The sequence below is a fragment of the Crotalus tigris genome, unplaced genomic scaffold (genome assembly GCF_016545835.1).
Source record: "Crotalus tigris isolate CLP2741 ecotype Arizona unplaced genomic scaffold, ASM1654583v1 scf7180000018585.330925593:3314079, whole genome shotgun sequence".
Lineage (NCBI taxonomy): Eukaryota > Metazoa > Chordata > Lepidosauria > Squamata > Viperidae > Crotalus > Crotalus tigris.
The window spans coordinates 2,493,785-2,515,488 of record NW_024097088.1 but is presented as its reverse complement, the minus strand read 5'-3'; the positions used below and the strand labels follow the sequence as shown (position 1 = coordinate 2,515,488).

General features: G+C 46.8%; 1 protein-coding gene across 1 annotated transcript in view; it reads right to left on the bottom strand.

Moving 5' to 3' along the window:
- The window catches only part of HS6ST2 (heparan sulfate 6-O-sulfotransferase 2), a 59,025-nt gene extending 39,525 nt beyond the window's left edge, over positions 1–19,500 (bottom strand). Inside the window, exon 1 of the mRNA XM_039354781.1 lies at positions 18,871–19,500. Coding sequence (XP_039210715.1) covers positions 18,871–19,418 — 548 coding nt within the window. The 5' untranslated portion in view covers positions 19,419–19,500. The remainder of the gene's footprint in view (positions 1–18,870) is intronic.
- Between the last annotated feature and the right edge of the window lie 2,204 nt (positions 19,501–21,704).

The following is a 21,704-nucleotide window of genomic DNA, read 5'->3' as shown; positions in this document are numbered from 1 at the left end:
AGAATAGGCAGGGAAGTGACAAGTTTGACACCCTGTCGGATGCCTGATGCTCGGTTCCTTTCCTCTCTGATGGCTATCAGAGCCTCTAACGGGTGTTTTGATATCCAGCTGTGCAAACGATGCCTTTAGATTGCAGCCAGGAAAGATGAGCTGTCCAAAGGATGGGCCACCAGTCCTTCCATCTGTGTCCTAGGATTTCCTTGGCCAGTCAGATTTCTGAGTGGAGCAGGGCCCAGCCCCAGAGAGGCTTCCCATTGTGCCCCAGGCATAATTAATGTGGTGATTGTCTTTCAAGAAAGCTGAAACTTAAATGGGCTTGTCAGATGCTGAGAGGTGGAAGGCAGGAAAGGACTTCAGGATGGAGAGCTTCATTCCACCACTAACATGGTCCTCAACAGTGAAAATGGCATGTTCTAATCAAAGTGATTAGGGTAAGGGTGTCCAACCTTGGCAACTTGAAGACCTGTGGACTTCAACTCCTAGAATTCCCCAACCAGGTTTGCTTTGCTGACTGGGGAATTCTGGGAGCTGAAGTCCACAGGTCTTCAAGTTACCAAGTTGGACACCCTTGGATTAGGGGCGAGACAACCTGATCAGAGTCATGGAGAAAGGGGTTTTGTCAGCCACAAAACTGAAATTTTGATCCTGGGAACCAAGAGATGAGTTCCCCCCTCTCCACATCAAATCTTAGCCCTCTTCAAATAAAGGAAATAAATTTGAACTATGCAGGTTGCATTGTGGGGTATTTCAAGTGTCTGATCCCTACAACCATCTCATCTATCTATCTACATTCTTTGCCCCCCACTCTTTCAAATATTGTTTGGAAGCTTCAACGTCTTTTTAAAATTAGAACGCCTTGCCCAAAACTGTTCTCCTAAAATATACCAGTTCTCACCATTTGCATAATTTAAAAATGCAGCATCTGTGCTCCTACACTGCAGTATTGGATTTTTTTTTTCTGTTTGTTCTTTAATTGATTTTCTTTCATTATGAACAGAAACTGCTGGTTGGGATGCCTCACCGTACAAAAAAATATACCTGATATCCAAAAAATTTTGGAAACATATCTGAACCCCTCTAGAGATCTACGGCATTTTTCTCAATTTGCCTTTTTAAATCAAAATGAGTATTCCTTCCTTCCTTCCTCCCTACTTTCCTTTCCTCTCTTTCTTTCTTTCTTTCTTTCTTTCTTTCTTTCTTTCTTTCTTTCTTTCTTTCTTTCTTTTTCTTTCTTTCTTTCTTTCTTTCTTTCTCTTTCTTTCCTCTCTCTCTGTTTCTTGCAAAAACCTTGTGAGAATCTATTATTTTTAGCATGTACCACACTCAAAAAAGGTTATGGTGGCCTTTGCAAATACCACCCGCTCTGCCACCGCACACAGGGTAATAGTACCCCTAGACAGCTCTGGTTTTCTTTCCTTCATAAGGACTTTATTCACATAGCTTTGGTTTATTTCCTGACCAGCACAACCCTGGATGATTCCAGATGTAACAACAAGTTTGAGGAGATCCATGTGGAAGTTGTCCCCAACTACTTCTCAGGGCTGAAGACAGCCAGATTGTAAAGATCTACTTAATGTTTCTCAACCTTGGCAACTTAAAGACCTGTGGACTTCAACTCCCAGAATTCCCCAGCCAGCCATGCTGGGAGTTGAAGTCCACAGATCTGCAAGTTGCCAAGGTTGAAAAACATTGATCTACAGTACAAATTAAATATATTGGAGTCCAAAAGGACTCAGCCACTTTGCTATGATACTCTGCACCTGCCTTTCTACCTTTTTGCTTTTTAGCAAAACCCAGCTGAGTAGTTTCTCTATGCTTTGCATCCCAAAGGTATCAACCCTCCCATGCCACCATTTAAAAAAAAATGCCATGATGGGCAAGGTCTTTGCCATATATTCATCAGCAGTACATATCACAACAATGACAAAATGGTGCATCCACAATGGCACAATCAGTCGAACACTGAGGTTAAAGACTTTGGTTCCCCTGTCTGATGCAAGTCTAGGAATCACAGCATTTGAATAAAGAGATTGTGGTGCATGTATTATCTCTGTACACACAGCCCCTTCAAGGATGCCACTGTCAATCATGGGATGTCCGTTTTGGTCTATTGGCCTTACAGGTTGAAATCTATATAAAACAAGTTTATAAATAACTTAAATAAGTCAATAGTGAAATGGCCACATTTCTAAGGACATGACAAAGCATCTCAGAATTGTTGCTGATCACAAGATGAATGTGGTATGAGATACTGATGCAAAACAATGGGAACAACAGTTGCGGCCATAGCAACAGAATTTGCAAACCACAGAAAATAATAGGTCCATTATATTCTTCACTGGCTAACACCAGGTTGAGGAAGGCCAAGGCAGATCTTGGATCTGGTTAAGCAGCCAGGTTCCTTAGCTATGATGGACCAAAAAAAACCTAAGCCACTAGGTGTTTGTTATAGTCTCATGTTATGTACACCTCCCATAGGTTTCTCCATATTTACTCACAAAGACCTGTTTCCAATTTATGTCCTTTGAAACCCTACATATTTATGACAGTTCTTCTCTCCACCTTTGGGGCCTCTTTTATTTGTTGCGCAAGAGTTCACCAGGAGAACAAACGCAGCTGACAAAATCTTCGGTAAGGGGGAAAAAATCAATAGGAAATCAACTATGATTAATGCCATTTGACAATTTTTCCACATTAATCACATTCCTGTGCTCTGGAGCATGCAAAGCAGAAAAGTCTATACTCATAAAATGTGTAATTGGGAACACTGTTTCTCCTTACTCCAAGTTGGGGAGGTGGTGGGTGGTAGTGCAGCTCGAAATTACAAATCAGCGGGATCATCTGGTTGAACAAATATGGACTTCTTGGTTCCAAAGTTGGATGTACATTGAAAAAGACAATCACAAGGAGATTCTTGTGAGAACATGCCCTTCATTCGAACTTGAAACAGCTGTTTCTCCAAATACAGTTCTGTGGCAGGACTTAAATTGAAGTCCAGCTGTATAGCAGACACCCAAGGATATTGCTGACTTGCAATCACGCCCTCCCTCTTGTCAAGAAAGTTATCACAAGAATGCCGTAACAGTCTGCCCCCAAGGAAGGCAGCCGTTGGCTCTTCACAGGGACGGTATATAGAGTGACTCTCAGGATAATAAAACATTTTGCCTGCTTTGGGATTTAACCTAATGTGCCCTGGACAAAAGTATATAAACACTTCTAGGAAGAATTTGCTGTTAGTCATCACAGGATATATACTGCTTATATTCCTGGGAATGAAAGAATTTCTATTTTTGGAGCAGCTGAAAGAGAAGCAAGGCTTCAGTGTTGAGCAGTCTGCAATCAATACCAAGAGAATGAAGAATTTTTCCCTTTAACCCTCCCCCCTTTTTCTTCTTCTTCTTTGTGTTTTATATTTTTCTGAAATTCAATAAAGTTGTAGAAAAAAACAACTACCAGAAAAAATAGAGTGGCGTCTCTAAGGAGGCTGTTGTGGGAAAGATAGATCTGTACGGTTCCTCGCTAAACATGATGGAAGACAGAGTTTCAATGCTCCTAGGATGCTACCAGTTGACGAATCGGGCAGGATGGCTAGAATTCAAGCTTCAAGACTGTCTAATATTATGAGGACCAATAACTCTCAGTAGGATTTTGGGAAAACAGGGCTGGTGCAAAAAAACCCACCAGGAGATTATCTTTGCCGTCATCGTCACCATCATCATCACTGTCGCCATCATGCCACATAGAAATACTAAAAAAAAATAGGAATACAGCTATTATATTCACCCAAAGAAAAAACTACATAACAAACAAGAATGTTAATGAATTTCACAGGATCTGAAGAAACAACCAAAGTCTCTGTTTCTAAATAGGGCAAATAAATCCTACAGAGACATCCACACATTTTCATTCCAGGATCAGTGTTCAGTTCACTCAGAACAGGAAAACCACAAAGTTAGCTAATCATCTTCTCTTAAACCCAAAGGCTCCTAAACCCAACCTCTCAACAATTTCACAGAACCCCAGATGCACCAACGATTTCCCACTACAGATGTTTCCAGCTAGAGATATTGATTTATCTCAAGATGTCTAGAACTAAACTTTACTGACAAGCGTGAACTTCCGCCACAGCTAACCTAATATAAGGCTCTACACACATACAAACACACACCTCTCCAGCATTCAGTACTAGACTTCATATCAGGTGGGACTGGTAAATCAATTGTTTTTTCATGTTGGGAAGCATCATTCCTGGGCAGGTTGGACAACACGTGATCTACTCAACTCTGATGGGGCTTCCTTGGAAGAGGATTCCAAAAATGGAAGGCAGCAAACAAAAACCGCCAAAGAGGGTGAATTCTGAATCAAATGCGGGAGCCAAAATCAGGGGTCAATATATCACATCAGCATCTCTTCCTACAGTGTGGGGTCCCCACAAATACTTGTGAGCTTGAATAAATTATGATGCCAAGTCATTAGAAATAACATGGATTACAGACCTACCAATGATAGTGAGCACCGAAGAGTACCCATTCTCCTTTTACTCAAGTTTTCCTTGGGCTGATTCAAAGCGAGTTATGCTAGAGTCCTCCAGGAACCCAATTTGGCCACGCAAATTGTCCTCCAAATTCTGAGAACTGCATTCCAAGAGTTGGAGAAGACTCATCCTTCACGTCATGGCTTTTTAACTATCAAGGGTTGGACATGAGACAGAGCTATTTTCTTTCCTGCCTGGGGTCTTTCTCAGCAGATAATTCTCAAGAGTATCTTCTATTCTCCTTTTGTGCTCACTACATGCTTTTCCCCTTCAAGGTACTCTTCCTGGTCCTTCGACATATTTCCATCAGCCATCTTACGCGTGGTGATGGTGCCCCTGGCACAAGCGATTTACTGCTTAATTAATAACTTCACTGTGTCGAAAAGGAGATAATACTTTTCTTTCTGCATGAAAGCATCCATTTTTCCTTCAGCAAACAGTTGAATGCATACAGTAATTAAACAAATGTTCACTTTAGCTCCCCGTTTTCTTCCAGCAATCATTGCTTTCACTCACTGCTCAAATTTTACTGCTCTTTCGTCACGGCCCCCAATGCAGAAGACACGTACAAAGAAAAGTGTTCCGATGCTTTCCTTCATCGCTGACAATTCCTCTCTGGAAAATGGAAGATTCTTAATAGCAAAGAAAGGTTCCTTTCAAGCCAGAAGAATAGGAAAATTGAATTCAATATAACCGTGAATTAAGAGACTCGTATTGGGGGGGGGGGAATCTAGCCATATTAACATTCTTTTTATCCTGCCACAATCATAGTAGAATCTCAGTGCTTGCCATAATATTAAACACGATAATCTAACCAAAATATATTAATACATTAAAACATCCCAGAATAACATATGGCATAAGGAGCCCCAAAAATTCTGCAGAAAAGCTCTGCTTTCCATTTCTTCTGGATGTCTGATAATTCTGGAGACCTGTGGACCTTCAACAGGAGACCACTCCTGAGGACTGGATCCATCATGGAAAATCAATACTCCTGGCCTTAGTCCCCCAAATCTTCTGAAAATAGGAGACAACCCACTGCTTCTCCAGATGCAACTCAAGTTTTAGAGTCAACTCTAATAGGGAAATGAAGTCCTGTTCGGTTGGTATGGACCATAACCAAGAAAAAGACTAATGGTAATGGTGGATAACTCCATAAAAACATCAAGACTTTCAACGCATCTCATCAGTAAATGAGCCCATGTCTTTGCATTTGCAGATTCCTTTAAAAGATAAACAGATCCTTCAGACAACATGCCAAGACAGAAGGAAACAACAAATCAAGTTTAAAACAAATCTAGATTAACAGCTGCATGCTAGGTTTGGATGAGGTCGTGTGAACCTGGCCACTGTATGGAGGAGGGATAAAAATGTTCCATGCAGCCGAGCTGAGGACTCCAGATTCAAGTCCTCACTTAGACCTGGTCATCCCTGGGTGGGATTAGGGAAGGTCTAGACCAGGGGTAGGGAACCTTGGCTCTTTTATGACTTGCGGGCTTCCATACCCAGAATTCCTGAACCAGCCATGCTGACTCAGGAATTCTGGGAGTTGGAAGTCCACAAATCATAAAAGAGCCAAGGTTCCCTACCCCTGGTCTAGACCACCCTCACAAGACTGATGTGAAGATAAAATTGCGAGTCTCACGGAAATTGAGTAATAAATGGCCATCTAAAGCCTGTGAACTGGACCACTGCCCAGATTTGCTGTCAATTGAGCAGCCTTATGAATCTACACTACAAACGGAAGTGTTAAATTTACTGCTATCCTCCAAGGCTTTGGATAGGCCATCTCTGAAGGTCGTGATCCTCTTTTTCCTCCAGAGCCCTTTTGAAAGGGTGTTTGTTTATTCTAGGCAACTTCTGAAGGCTGACACCCACCTAACACAAGCCTAAAGGGCCGTCTCCTTTCTTTCTTGCTGGCAAAGTACCCAAATGCTTTCTGCCTTCATCCTACGCTTTTAAAATTCAATCAGCTTTTACCCATTTTTATTGCATAAACTGTCCTTGAGCTCAGAAAAGGAGGAAGATAAATGCTGATTTGTTTCAAATAGTCTCCAAGCTACTTTTCTGAGAATAACTTTCCAAATGCAATTATATTCTTCGCTTTCACAATATAAACCCACGTCCTGGTACAAAGTCATTAGTGGGGGGAAATGCAACTCTCTTGAAGGATTAAATAAAATTAGCAAAATGGAGCAGGAAGAAAATGGCAGATAAAAAGCGATCGCTTCTCTTCAATTTCGCGATAGCTGATTGCAGCCGGCTCATTCTCCCTCCATCAGCACCTAATTCGTTCTAGAATCACAGAGTCTAGAAAAGGCCTTCGAGGATCAACTGGATCAACTCTGGAATGATGGGCTGCAGAGGGTGTGCAAGGAAAAGGGGGGCAAGCAGGAGCAGAACTAAACAGACTCCCCACAGCCACCTCGGCTGAGGCATTTGCAGCGATGCCAAAGTCAATGCCCGCTCAACACTTCTTGCAAAGTTTTGCATTCCTGTTTTGTGTTGTGTGCCAGCCAATAGGCACAAGGTGGGTATTTCCCCAGACAGACAAAAAGGAGGCTGTGTGGAGGTTGGGTAAACAAACATCACACACACACACAAACACACACACACACACACACACTTGTGACCTAATCAAATTTTAATGAGGCAATGTGATGAGTGGCTCTCTCAACAGCAGAAGCCAAGGATCATCACAGCTTGGCTGGGTGATCACCTGGGTGATCAAGGAGACCACGGAGGGAAGACTTGGAGTTGGGGTGTGTGTATGTGCAGAAGAGACCAAAAAAGAGACATGAGCTTCAGCAACAAGCACAGCTAGTCCTCAACTTACAATCACAACGGGGACCAGAATTTCCCCTGGAAAACTAGGGTTATTAAGCAAATCAGTTACATCTGATTTTATGGGTTGTTTGTTTGTTGTTGTTTTTTTTGCCAGAGTTGTTAAATAAATCTCTGCAGTTCTTAAGTGAATATCTTGGTCTTTAAGCAGATCTGGCTTCTGCTATTGACCTTCCCTGTTGGAAGCTGGCTGGGAAATGGTGATCTCATAATACATACACACACACACACACACACACACAACCATGGTAAATATACGCGGGTTGCCTGAATTTTGATCACAGGACAAGTCAGTGCTTTTCCCTTGCTCCCAGTTCCTTCGTCAGTAAGGGAATCTCACCCTATTCCCTTTGGTGGATCTATAGGCAGTCCTCGACTTAAAAGAGTTCATTTAGTGACTGTTCAAAATGGCAACACTGAATAAAACAACTTACGGCCGTTTTTCACAACCGTTGCTGCATTCCCCTGGTCACGTGATCAAAATTTGGACTCTTGGCCACTGACTCGTATTTATGACGGTCGCAGTGTGTCCCGGGGTCACGTGATCCCCTTCTGCTACCTTCTGACAAACACAGTCAATGGGGGAGCCAGACGTACTTAACAACTGCGTTACTAACTTAACAGCTGTGATTTGCTTAATGGCAAGAAGAAAATGGGGCAAAACTCACCTGACAACCATCTCACGTAGCAACAGCAATGTTGGGCTCAATTATGGTTGTAAATTGAGGACCCCCTGTATTTTATTCGGAGCATTCAGGCTCTGACATCCATTAGCTTGCTCTGCGCTTTACCTCTTACACCCAGCTACCCTGGAAGAATTACTGACAGATAAGCGTTTGTGTTTCCATCCTAAATAGGAGGAAACTCCCCAATTTTTTTTTAAAATATGTATCACAGCCTCCCCCCCCTTCCAGCTTAATGGAGCGCATGGCTGTGAAACATTATTGGGTGTAATTATATTTCACAGGACATGACTGAGCAGTTAGCAATTAAGCGTCAGCAAAGACACCAAACCTCCTTTTCAGGAGCCAGGACCGCGAAGGGAAGCATCAAGGTGCTCCACCTTCCACAGAACCCCAAGAAGCAGATTTCCAGAATATATTTTGGAAGCCGGTGCTGTCCGAAGAAGACCGATCCAGACGGGGAAAGGGCAGCTGGATCCCAGTGCTGGAAGAAGTCATTACGGCCAGTGCCATCCAAGCTGAAGCCGGCCATCGCGAAGGTAATCTCACAGACGTTGGAGGCCATCAAAAGTGCAGATATTTCATAAACTTCACCAGAGGCTGTCCTGAAGGCAGCTGCCCACCCCTGGCCCACCAACTGCTCGGCAGAAATCAGCAATGATGGACAAACAACCCGAGAGGTGGGGAGATTAATTATTACCAATTATTTGCTTTTCAAAACAAGCAAACGTCAACATAAAACTGCCAGGTGGGTGTCAAACCTCACAGTGCCAAGCCTTTCGCTTCCTTCTTGAGCCAGTGTGTGTTTGTTTGCATGTATGTTTGTACACACACATGCCATTCCAGATTTAGCCATGGGGGGGGGGGACCAGCAAGAGAAGCTGATGGAAAAATACATCTTTTCCTGCCCATTAAAAGTTTCCCACCTGGAGACCAGCCAAGGCTGGGATGAAGGGGAAAACAAGAGAGTACATCCTTTAATATGTGGGTCCTGGAAGACTGGCAGTGCCCCCTATGCAGGCTTACCAACTAATAGTACATTAGAGAAACCCAGCCCTGCTCAACCAAAGCAGAATTATGGAATTATTTCCAAACAATAAAAGATGTAAAAGGTTTTTAGAGACGTTAAAAGCAGAAGGCATCAAAGGAAGATTTTCTGCAAAGAATATTTCATAACTGGAGGGCTAGCAATGACAATGATCCTAGGCTGGTGTTTCTCAATCATGGGAACTCTAAGACATGGGGACTTCAACTCCCAAAATTCCCTAGCTAGCTGGCTGTGTGGATTCTGGGAGATGAAGTCCCCATGTCTCAGAGTTCCCACAAGTGAGAAACACTGCGGTAGGCTAACCGAGGGGACCAGAAACAGATGATTGCAATTACAAAGCTAATTCTTCAGAAAACTAGCTCCAGTTTTCTGCTTTCTTCCCACCCTCCTCTTCCATCAATTTTGCTCTGCCTTCCCTGCGTCTCCTCCTTCCTCTTGGCGTCCCCCATCTAAAAATAAATGAAGGGAATGCTAGACTCCCCTTGCAAGATGCTATGAACAGAGTCTCTGAAATGTGCCAAATTTCCCCTCCTTCTTTTGTCAGCAAAAAGCGGGGCTACAACTGAGCTTTTTTTGAGAGAGAGTTTCCTTTCTGAGGGCAGGAAAACATAAATGCAAACCCAAGGAGTAGGCAGAGAACAGAAAGGCAAGGGAAGACACAAAACCAAGGCAGAAGCTGCCAAAGAAATGCTTCTAAATGAAGACAAGAAGAGTCACCATCTGGAAGAGTTGAGAGGAAGAGAAAGACAAGAAGGTCCTTTCCAACAATGAAACCCCAAATGAGTATCTAAGCAAGTGGATGCAATCCAAGGCTGTAACTTAATTAAGGAAGACGCAGAGGAAAGATTACAGGAAATGCACCATCAATTCAGATGCTTCAGTTCCATCCTCAAGAAACCCAAGGCAACCCTTTCTCTGAAGCTTCCCCAGAAAGAGGTCTATAGCAAGTTGTTGGTCCTCAAAGACGTTCTGCTACGTTCTGGATTCTGTAACCAACATCTTCAAAAGAAGTTCTGGGACAAACCATGCTGGACGAAAGGTTATGGTCAGAAATTATGGATCAGGACCATGGGCTTAAGGAACTCAGATGCTGAGTCCTTGCACAGAACAGAGAATCTAGCTGCCATCAAGCAGGGTATGGTAGAAAAGCAGAGAGGAAGGTGGAACCCATCATGGCTTGTATTTGGACCTCCAATGCATGTTCTTGACATAAAAGAAAGCCCACCACCTCATATTCACTGGAAGGGCTGCTAAGGCCAACAAATCTAGCCCATCATCTACACTGTTCTAGGCATCTCTTTCAAAACATCCTTGAGTGACATCAATCCATCCCCAGCAGGACACATCCAGGAAAAGAGAGCCCACCACTTCTCCAGGTCTCTTCTTCTGTTATGAAACTGTTCATTCTCTTAGGAAGGGTTTGATAACATCCAGCTGGCATCTGCTTTCTTTTCTATCTATCGCTTTTTCTAGGATGGCAGGACCCCAGGTTGTGGTCCTTTTCTGGGCAACAGATGGGGCCCAAGGCAACTCACGTAGACAGGCTAGTTTAACCAAAGCCATCTGCTTCTCTGCTCCAGGGTCAGCCTCAGTCCCACCACAGCCATCTGGATCCATTGCAGATCCTTTGCAGCAGAGACAGGCTTCACATGCAAGCACAACAAGCCTTTGCTTTGAAAAACATAATCTTACTGACAGAAATGAGAGAAGCACGAAGTCCTGTCTTCTCTCAATGCATGGTTGGAAAACCGGAGCACTCAAAATATTCAAATAATCATCTGAGGTTCCTGCACTGGTTCATTTAGAAGAATTTAGCTGTGCTCCCAATGTGCTGGACTACAAGTCCCATCATTTCTAGTGATTGTGTTGGCTTGCAGACAAGCCCTACAACAGTCTAGAAAGTTTATCGAGGTATTTGTCACCAGATGTTTAGAAAAAGCCATTTCCAATTCATGCTGGAAACACGAACGACAAAAAAGAACATTCTATCATGTCTGATGGATTTGCGAAAGGGCTAAAAAAAAATGCATACACCAATTCAGAGGAGTCTACAGATTAACATCTAATTAAGACCAGAGGTTTTTCTTTTGGGATTGACAAACAGTGGAGAAAAAGTCACAGGAAGTTGTTTTTGTATGTGATAATTGCAGCTAGATTATTATATTCACAGTGGAGGAATGGATGGTGAAGATGCTGGAACTTGCTGAGACGGCCAAATTGACTTCTTGGATCAGAGGAAAGCCAATATTTACCTTTATTGCTGACTGGAAACCCTTTATGGATTTCTTTTTCAGAAATAGCAAAAAGTGAACTAATGATTTATGGTTTTGTATGATTAGACAGGATTGATTATAGAGAGAAGAAGTTATGTTTAACCATACAGTAAGAGGTAAATTTCTAATCAGAAGAGCTGTAAAGTAGATCAAAATCTGGTCCTTCCAGAAAGGCTGGAGACCCAGTATCTAGAGGGTATCATGTCAGAGAAAATTGGGGCACCCTCCCTCCCTTAAAACTAAAAACAAACCCAGGAGGATCTTTGGATGAATGAACCCTCATGACCACTCTTGCAAAGGTCCTCATTCCCCCAAACATCTCCCTTTTCACCTTGGGGACACTAATGTGTTCTTGGAAGCCCAGCTGCCAGTCAAGGAAGCAAAAAGGGTTCCAGCTTCCAATCCTCTTATGTTCCTCCTGGATGCCTGCCAGGAGGACAAACCACATGCGTGAGCTGCAGTCATCCATCATCCCGACAATCACTGTTTCCAGAGAAAGCAGCTTGTCCCTCCCGGCTGGCATTCAGATTTAAACCTTTTAAGAAAGCCTGGCATCTGTCCTGCCCCAAAGCCCCCTCCCCACTGCTCAGGGGTGGGAGCCCGCTTTTCACTCCTAGGGGCCCCGGTGTGCCCTTGGTGTGCCCTTTTGGGATAGCTCGCTTGGAATGTGTGCATGTGGAGCTCCCTGTCCAGCCCCAGGCTAAGTAAATGCTTGACATTCCTGAACCAGTTCTGGTTCCCAAAGGCATCAGGGCCTCCTCAAATGAGTCCTCCAGTCTGCATCAACACCCCTGACAGACGTTGTGGTGGCTTTGGGGGCAGGAGAAGACCTCAGCCATCTTCTTCTGAGAAGAAAGGAACAGCTGGGCCCATTAATTCAATCACGCATCAGCAATCTTGGAAAGGAGGAAAAGGGGAATGTCGCATAATGTTGTGACCTACCCATTTCGGAAAACTGGTGCTAGATCCCTTTGGTAGATCTTCTCTTTCGTCAGTTGCACCAGCTCAAGCTTCTATCATTGATCACTGCCCCCCCTTCATCCTGCACCTCCATATATTCAAGGAAGGCACCAAAAACAATCTTCAAAGGCACCAGATTTAAAGTCTCTTCTGGGTATGTTCTACGCTGGGTAGCTTTTTAAAAAATGTTTTGTACAGTTATTTGGGGGGGGGTTGTTATTGTTTGTGACTGTGGTATGCCACCCAGAATCACGTAGTTTAAGTTGGCTGGCTCCATGCACCTGCATGAATGCATAAAACCTCTCCTCCAGATGTGGTGGACTTCAACACCATCATCCCCAGCCAACAGGGCCAATGCCTGGAACCAATGTGTCCATTAAGTCTCCTATCCAATACTGAACAAAGCTTCTTAGCTTCTTACTGTCCATATTTTTTTTTTAGCAAAGTTGAAAGAGAATTGCCCCATCTTGGAGCAAAGTCTCAAACACCTCCTGTTTACTGGGGTTCTCTGAAAGCTTTCCTCAAGCACCCACCCCAAGGAGCATTGCCAGGATGGCATGTCCTTGGTGGTAGACACTGGGAATCTAGGAGGCTGCCATCCCAAGAGGATGTCATTCTAAGACAGGGGTACCCAACCTTGGCAAACTTCAAGACCTGTGAACTTCAACTCCCAGAATACTCCCAGAATTCTGGGAGTTGAAGTCCGTAGGTCTTGAAGTTGCCAAGGTTTGACACTCCTGCTCTGAGACTATGCTTTCAGAGCATTTGGCCAGTCAGAGGTCCAGCCCAGGATCACACCCTTTTCCTTACCCCCTTAAAGCCCATTACTGCTTTTTCTCCATGCAAACCACTTTCCTGTGAGGGGGGAGAAGAGCAGATGGTCCCTTCCAAACATCACCAGCCAAGGAGACCACCTCACCCTTCCAACTCACAGGGTCAACTCAGCAACTGCCCAACCCAGAATGTCTCCCAAGTGCCAAAATGCTTGGGGTCTTTTACTGCATCAAGAGGAACCATCCAGCTTAATCCCACCGGATCAGTGCTTCGGACACACAAATACTCCAGGTCACACCTACGTTACTCTATCTCTTCAAAAACCAGGTGCCTGAAAGAAGACTGATGCAATTGGAATTGCACCCCATGTCTTCCTAAGGCCCGGAATTGGCTCATTAACAATTCCACAACGGGAAGCATCAAACGCCCACATGCCATGCAAATCTGGCCTTACAAGATTTATGAGAGAGGCAGGAAGAGAGCCAATAAATCATCCGGGCAGCAGCTTAAAAAGTCCAGCAAAGAGAAAAGCCTGGATGGACCATCCCCACCCCTCAAAAAAAAAAAAACACCCCAATCCGATGGAAAAACAAAATCCTAAAACCTGGGACCCGAACTAATTTTGAATTTCTGGGTGGCCAGCTGTTTATTTCTCCTCTAAAACAACAACACAAAAACACACACACACACAGACTTTTGGAGAGAGTCCAGTCTCTACTTATCTCAGAGCATTTAATCCTACTTGTAAAGAAGCTGCTGGGAGAAGTTTCTGCAAGCTTACCAGCAGCCTTCTGGTGTGCCTGTCTATGTAATTCCAGCCCCAGATTATGTTAACTTCGCTATTTCCATGCAAAGCCTTCGGGAATTCCTTCAAGCATTATGTTTGCTATTCCAGACTCCTCCACTTGATGGAAATCAGCTCAGTGCACACTGCAGCCCCTTCGAGTCATTCCTTCATTTGGGACCAGGCGCCTTAGAAAGAAGAGAACCGTTCCCTCAGCCCCTCAAAGCCACTCAGGTCCTCCAATTTAAAAAGCAATCAAGTTTACTAACATTTGCCTGGTAAAGAACACAATTCTTGGCAATTCCCACTTAAACACGCCAGGAACAGACGAGGCACACGCGCGCACACCAGAATGAAAATCTACCTGGCCTTTTCTCAACATCACACATGTTTTATTGTCCTCCAAATCAAATCATCCGCCCATTCTTCTCCGAATAGTTGATAATTTAATACAATATGATGCCAAATCCAGGACAGATTGCAAGCTATAAATATGAATCTCCTGTACCCCCTCAATGGATTTCAGCACCATTACAAACCATCATTTACGGAAGTGTTGCTGTTTACAGCTATTGCAAGAGCCCAAGCTAACCCAGCTTTTCTACACACTCTTGCTCTGGTTCACACAACCTAGCATCCCGGAACCATGATTTCACCTTGGTGCGCTGAGTGTACCTAAGTCAGTCTTGAATGCATTGAGTGGACCGTTGTGATGCAGCAGGGAAGGGCTCTTCTTTGAAAATCCAGCCACCGTCCTCACCACCCTTTCGATTCCCATCTTCACTCAAGTGGAAAAAGAAGGACAAGCAGACGGAGCAGATGGGGAGACTTTTTGCTGAGGGCAGCAAAAAAATCCCACCCAGCCAAGGAAATGAGAGATATTTACAGCTCATCTACATTTATCACAAGCCAACCCCAAACGACAGAAATGGAATAATTCTGATAGCACAGACTCTCCACTTTATAGATGCACAAGTAGTCCTTGATTTTCAAATAGAATGAATAGGATAGGATAGGATAGGATAGGATAGGACAGTATTATTGTCACTGTGTAACTCACAACAAAATTAAGTAAAATTCAACAGTTCATTTAGTGACCGTTCAAAGGTACAACGGTAAAGTTGCTAAGGTGGAGAAACAGGGCTTTATATTGGGGCTCCTGCTTGCATTCCTAGAGATTTTGGGGAGATGTTTTCCATAACAATGAACTCAGCTTAGAAAAGGCTCTTTGGCACTGCTGCAATCTCCTGCCTGGGTGGGTCTTTTAAAGCAAAAACACTGTTTTCTGCTCTCTCCAAAATAAATAAATAAATATCTCTGCAATCTAATTACCCAAAAGAAAGTTACCATCTCCCTCTAATCCATTCTCCCCTAACAGCCCCCCAGATGCTTGTTAATGCTTCAGATACCCAAGCAGATGTCGGCAGCAGGGAGGCAATTCCCAAATTGCTTCTGTTCCAGAAAGTGTCATGGGGGTGAAGTTTTCATCACCAACAAAGCTGTTCCAAAATGGGGGGAAGGAAGTGGGATGCATTGCAACCAACAACTGGAAAGCAAACTTGGCTGATCAGATTCCTTGGTCAACAGGAGCTGCATTCACACTGATGATAGGTGTCTCTTACATAGGGGGGCTTCAACACCCAGAGTCCCTGCATCTGGCAGCTAAGGTTTCTGGGAGTTGAAGTCCAGCACATAGAGAAGACACTAGGCTGGAGAAGGCTTTTCTAAGTCCGAAGAAACACAAGGTGGCTTAGAGCAGGGTTTCCCAAGCAGAAGGGCATCCGATTGTCTGGACTTCAACTCCCAGAATCCCCCAATCAGTATGAATATTGCTGAGGATTCTGGAAGTTAAAATTTGCCAAGCTTGGGAAAAAAAATAGCATGATGGATAAATCTGTCCCAAAGGAATACAGAATTACAGAGTTGAGAGGGACCTTGGAGGTCATCTAGTCCAACCCCCTGCTTGGGCAGGAAACACTAGACTACTTCAGACAAATGGTTGTCCAGTCTCTTCTTAAAAACTTCCGGTGTGTAGCATTCAATAGAACTGGAAGGGAATAGGCTGTTTGGTTTAGAATTTGTAAGCTACCCAAAACCAGTAACTAGTTTATACAAATTGTTACAAAACCAGTTACTAGTTTATACAAATTGTTACAAAGAGTTGCAAATTGTTGGTAAATCCATCTTATGCACTGCCAGTCCAAATAGAGTATCATAGGGAAGATGGTTTAACACAGCCCATTTCCCCACAGACCATTGAATCACAGTTTACACACTTAACTCCATGGCTTGGATTTAGACAACATAGTGAACAAGAAACTAACCTACAGCCCAGATTTACATGACATACTTTGGCTAGTTGGTGGCTCAGAGCATCATATCATGACATTTTGTAGGTGGTCCTTGATCTATGACCTCAACTGGAACCACACTTTCCATTGCAAAGCAAGGTGCTTGCTAACCGAACCGTGCCCAATTTATAATCCTTTTCGCCTTGCTTGTTGAGCAAACCACTACAGTTGTTAAGTGAGTCACACAGCCATTAACCAAATCCGGTCTCCGTCACTGAACTTCCCTCCTCCCCAAGCAAAGGGAGCAAAGTTGGCATCTGTGGAAATCCTGGCAAGCATCCAGGAGGACGAAAAGTTCCCTTCTTCGCCTGAACTCTGGGAAGAGGCGCTTGCTGAATCCCCCCCCCCCTCCAGCAGCAAGAAAGAGGGGACAGTGCAGCCAACAGGTGTGAGGAGGAGGGAGAGCAAATGCCTGTTCACACCCAGGTTTCCTTTTTTAGCACGCACAAACTGCCATCACAATAATTGCTTGTCAAGTAGACAGTGTTTCGGGGAAGGTGCCACCGTGGCTGTGCAATTATTATATTAAATCATAATACAAAAAAAAGGGAAGGTGGGCAATGAAACTGCTTCCCCCCCCCTCTTGTGTCTCTCCAGAGGCAGAAACATATGTGCAAGGTTTGGCACAGCTGGAATGTGGCTTCTGCTTAGTCCAGATGTCATAAACAAGGGGGTGGTGGGGATGTCATACCTTACATTAAGCTGTGGCTTGCAGAATAAACCCCAAAGAGACGGGTTCCTACATAAGGTGCCTAGAACCTGTGAAAAATGGGCAACATACAAGCCATGTCGCTACACTGAATAAAGCGTAATTTACAAATCAGTAAGAGGCCCTTGATGGTCTCTGAGCTTGGCTGTTTTCTTGCAGATGTTTCATGACCGAAACTAGGTAACATCAGTACACTGATGAGGTTACCTAGTTTGGTAATGAAATGTCTGCAAGACAACAAGCTCAGAAAGCACCAAGGACCGGATGCTAGGAGGGAGACTGATTGGGGTCACACATTTTCCTAAGCTATAATCTGTTTAAATCCCAGTTAGCTGAACAAGCTATTGCTGGCTGGGTCCATGCAACATATTAAACCATAAGTCAAGGTTTGTAAGCCGCAGTGGCAGCCTATGTGGCCCAAAGTAAATAAATCACAGCGTGGCTTAATATTTTGTAGAATCAGGTGTGGTCTTCTCTGCAAGACTGTTGTGAACCACTCTTGGTCACCCTTTTGGCACCCTGTATGGAACACTGCTTTTTGCAACGAAATCAGGCTCAGAAATACTGAAGAATCTGTTGTCTCCAGCAAATAAACCAAAAGTTAAAGTAGGGGAGAGTGAAAACAATGTGTGCGCAAAAATCTTGCACAGTTGGCTATCTGTCTATCAATGTTGCAAGACTTTCGATAAATAATAAACAAACATGGCCCACAATCTCTTCCATCTTGAATTGATCCCTTAAACCCAGGCCTTTTGCCACAACATTCTCCCTAAGACAACATACCTAAGACACACAACCTGGCCAGTGTGCAACCTGACACCTTCTGTTACATTCCAGATATCCATTTTGCCCCATCTTTGCTTTGCTCACAAGCCCTGTTTCCGTTTCACATCTTCGCCAAAGGCCTGACTATTTCTCAGCCTCAGAGGTTTAAATTATTATTATTATTAAATTTATTTGCCACCTGTCTCATGGTTTGAGGCAAATCCAACTTATCTATGCATCTGTCACATTGGAAAGGCTAAAAAGGCATCCGAGGAGCAAAACCTCCTAGCGCATTTGGCTAAATGAGTTTCCTGCCAAAAGGAGATCTGAAGATGCCCTCAGCCGGGTCCCAACCTCGGGCTGCTAAACAGGCATGAAATTAGATTACTGAGCGGCATCCACAGATCTGCTTTCCAAGACAGGAATCACTCAAGGAGAGCCATACTCAGAGGGTAAAAATGGCTTTTTCTACGTCCAGCCCTTGCAAGGGCTCCCGAGACAGGCGGGGCTCCGTTAACCAGCATCAACTCGGTTTCCCCGCTGCGGTCCGAGGCCAAAGGGAGAACTTTGCTGACCCATCAAGCGCAGCAGCTGCCCTGGAAAGACCGCAGGGACGGGACACTGCGGTGTTTAAGATCCCCTCTGCCCCCCCCCCCCCCAAAGGCTGCCAAAGCCCAAAACCACCCACAAACTTTCCAGCGAAGCGCGCCGAAAAGCTCAGCCCACCCAGACCAGATTCTGCCCAGGGGGGAAAGGGGGCGGGTGGGCTTCCCCAGAGAAAAAGGCCCCTAAAAAGCAGACGCCGAGCTCGGCCCTCCCACGGCAGCTCCGGAGCGAAACTGCGGGGGTCGCATCCGCAAAGGGGCTCCCCGGGACCCCAGCTGACCTGGGAGCCTCTGCGCAACCATCTCCCCCCCCCTCCCTCCGAGAAAAAACGGGCACGAACATTCCCTTTCCCCGACGGGGCGGGAGAATGGGCCGGGGCAGCGACCTGCAGGCAGCCGCGGGGCTCGCTCCTTCGGGCCCGGTGCGGGGCAGGAGGCCGCGGGGAGCCCCTCTGCGGGCGGGGTGGGGGACCCAGCTCTCCTCGCCCCCTCACGAGACCCTCCCCCTCCCCTCCCCTCCCGGGCGGCCGCTCTCCTTACCGGCTGGGCCGGAGCCGCGCCTCCCGCTTGCTGTCCACCACGGCCGGCACGCAGTTGGTCAGCTCGGTCCAGTCGGCGTGCAGCCCGCAGCTCCAGCCGGTGGAGAAGCGCGAGAAGAGCCAGGTCTCGCGCTTGCCGGGCCGCAGGCAGGTGCACTTCTTCTGCCCGGCGCGGCACTCGCAGGGCTGCTCCAGCTGGATGTTGCGCACCAGGTGCCGGCCGAAGGTGGTGCCGCCCGTCTTCTGGATGTGCAGGAAGACGATCAGGTCGTCGCCCGCGATGCGGAAGTCCACGCGGCGCAGCAGCTCGGCCGCCGAGAAGTTCAGGCGCGGCACGAAGCGCGCCGGGCTCTCGTCCTCCGCCCGGTACGGGTCTCCCCCCGCCGCCGCCGCCCCGCCGCCCCCCGCCCGGAGAGAGGCGGCCCCGGGGACGGGCGGGGGCTGCCGCAGCCGGCACTGGCTGCCCGGGCACACGTACTGCAGCACCAGCCCGCCGAAGAGCAGCAGCAGCAGCAGCGCCGCCAGCCCGCGGTGCCAGCGCTCCTCCATGGCCAGGGCGGGCGCATCGCCGCCGGCCGGCCCGGTCACCGCCCCAGGCCGCCCCGGCCCCGCAGCCCCGCCGTCGCCCCCGCCCGCCGCCCCATGCCGCCCGGCCCGGCCCCGCCGCGCCCCGCCGGAGCAGCCTGGCCGCAGCGCCCGCGCCCGGGAGAAGGAGGAGGAAGAGCGCGGCCCCGGCCAGCCAACCCAGCCGCCGCCGCCGCCGCCACTCGGCCCGCCCGCTGCGGCTCCAGCGCCCGCCTCCGGCCCGCCCTCGCCGGCCAGACCCCGCCCAGCCCGGCCGCGCCGCCCGAGCCTTTGTCCGCCCCGGCGCGCTCCTGGCTGCGCTCCGGAGCCAGCCCGCCGCGCGCGCCGCCGCCTAGACGCCGCCGGGACTCTGCGCGCGCCCCCGGCCTTGCCCCCCGCCCAGGCGCTCCTCCTCCCCGTTGCCCCCCCCGCCCAGACCCGCCCCCTCCGCGTTGACCTCCCCCCGCCCAGGCGCTCCTTCTCCCCGTGCCCCCCCCCGTCCAGGCACGCCTCCTGCCGGTGCCCCTCCCCGGGTCTTGCCCCGTTATGATGCTCTCAGGGTGGCCCCAAGATCAGAGTGCTCTTTCTGTCTTAACCTGCACAGAAGCCACAACTTGCCACGCCCAACTTTGTATTTTTTATTTTTTTAAATAACTAATTTTTTGCATTTTGTTTTTCTTAGGGTACACCCGTGGTTCCCAACCTTTTCTATACCCCGCACCCCTAAAATGCTTCTGATATATTCTCGCACCCCTTACAAAAGTTCAAAATAACAGCAACGAATTATGCATATGCACTATAGTTTTGAAAACCCAAGTTTTCGCACCCCCTGGAATATCGTCTCACAACCCTGGTTGGGAACCCCTGGGCTAGCTGACTACGACCCTGACAAAGATTTGATAGAGACCAGTAACTTTCTGACCTTCTTTCCTGAGCTGATGTTAGGGTTAGTGCTATCAGCATTTGGCTTTGAATAAACAATGGCTTAATCAATAACCTTGGCTTAAAAACCGTTTTGTTACCCAACAGGGGAACTAATTCCACAGGCAAGCACAGTCTTCATAGGGTGTGATGCTTCCCTTCATGACACACCTCGAAGAGGTTATGCTTATTAATTAAAATGCAAAAGGTAAATTAGAGCAGCATAAAAAGAATGTCCCCAATTAAAATGCAAAGCGGACAAAGAAACCAGTAACACAGCAGCTTGCACAAAGGTCTAAATTAACTCCTCCTCAATGGTGTCACCACGGGGACCCTACTAATATTTGAGGATTCATCTCAGGGAAGGAAGGAAGGAAGGAAGGAAGGAAGGAAGGAAGGAAGGAAGGAAGGAAGGAAGGAAGGAAGGAAGGAAGGAGCTTCTGGATTAAGGTTTTTCCTCCCAGGCTGAACTGCAAAGCTTGACTCTTGTGATGATGGACCTTCACACCTGACTTTGGCTAAGCAGCTTTTTTCCTCATCTGAGAAACTGGAGCTTGAAGAAAGTGAGACATCAGAATTCAGTGACTGGGGGGGGAGGAGAGAGGGGACTCCTCACCCATGCAATAACAGAAGAGGAGATGAGTAATAATCCCTTGTGGTGCAGCCGTCTGCGGTTGGCTGGCTAAGGCAGGCAGATTGCAGAGCGAGAGAGAAAGAGACGGGGGGGGGGGAGAAGAAGCCTCAAAAGCTGGTTTAATTCAACCTAAGAATATCTGCGTTTCAGGCCTGGCGTTCTGAGGGGGTTGCCCAGAAAGAACAGGCTTGCTCTCCTTGCTGCCATCCTGCTCCTCAAACCTCTGGTCTCCAGGTCTTGGGTCAAAATCACGCCCCTCAGTCTCTCTCTTTCCCACCGAGCTCCAAATATGCACCCTGGCCTGTTCCACCCTGTGGAACTCCCTGCCATCTGATACATCGTGCTGTGGATATCTTTGTGCTTAGTCGAGAACCCAGGGCTTTCTGTGCCCCTTCACAGAAGAGAGAAAGACGGAAGATCCTTCCGTGGATGAAAAAAATCCCAATTTCCAAAGCCACACACTGCCAAGACAACAGCAGGGCCCGTTCTCAAGTCCGGCTTGGATCCTCCTATCCCTGGTGGCACCTGCACTCCAGTGGGGAAGCGCCCTTTTCGTCTGCCCAACCACCTCCATTTTTCAGGAGACCTTGCAGAAAGCCGCTCCTCCCTCTCTCTCTCTCTCTCTCTCTCTCTCTCTCTCTCTCTCTCTCTCTCTCTCTCTCTCTCTCTCTCTCACGCACGCACACACACACACACACACACACACACACACACAC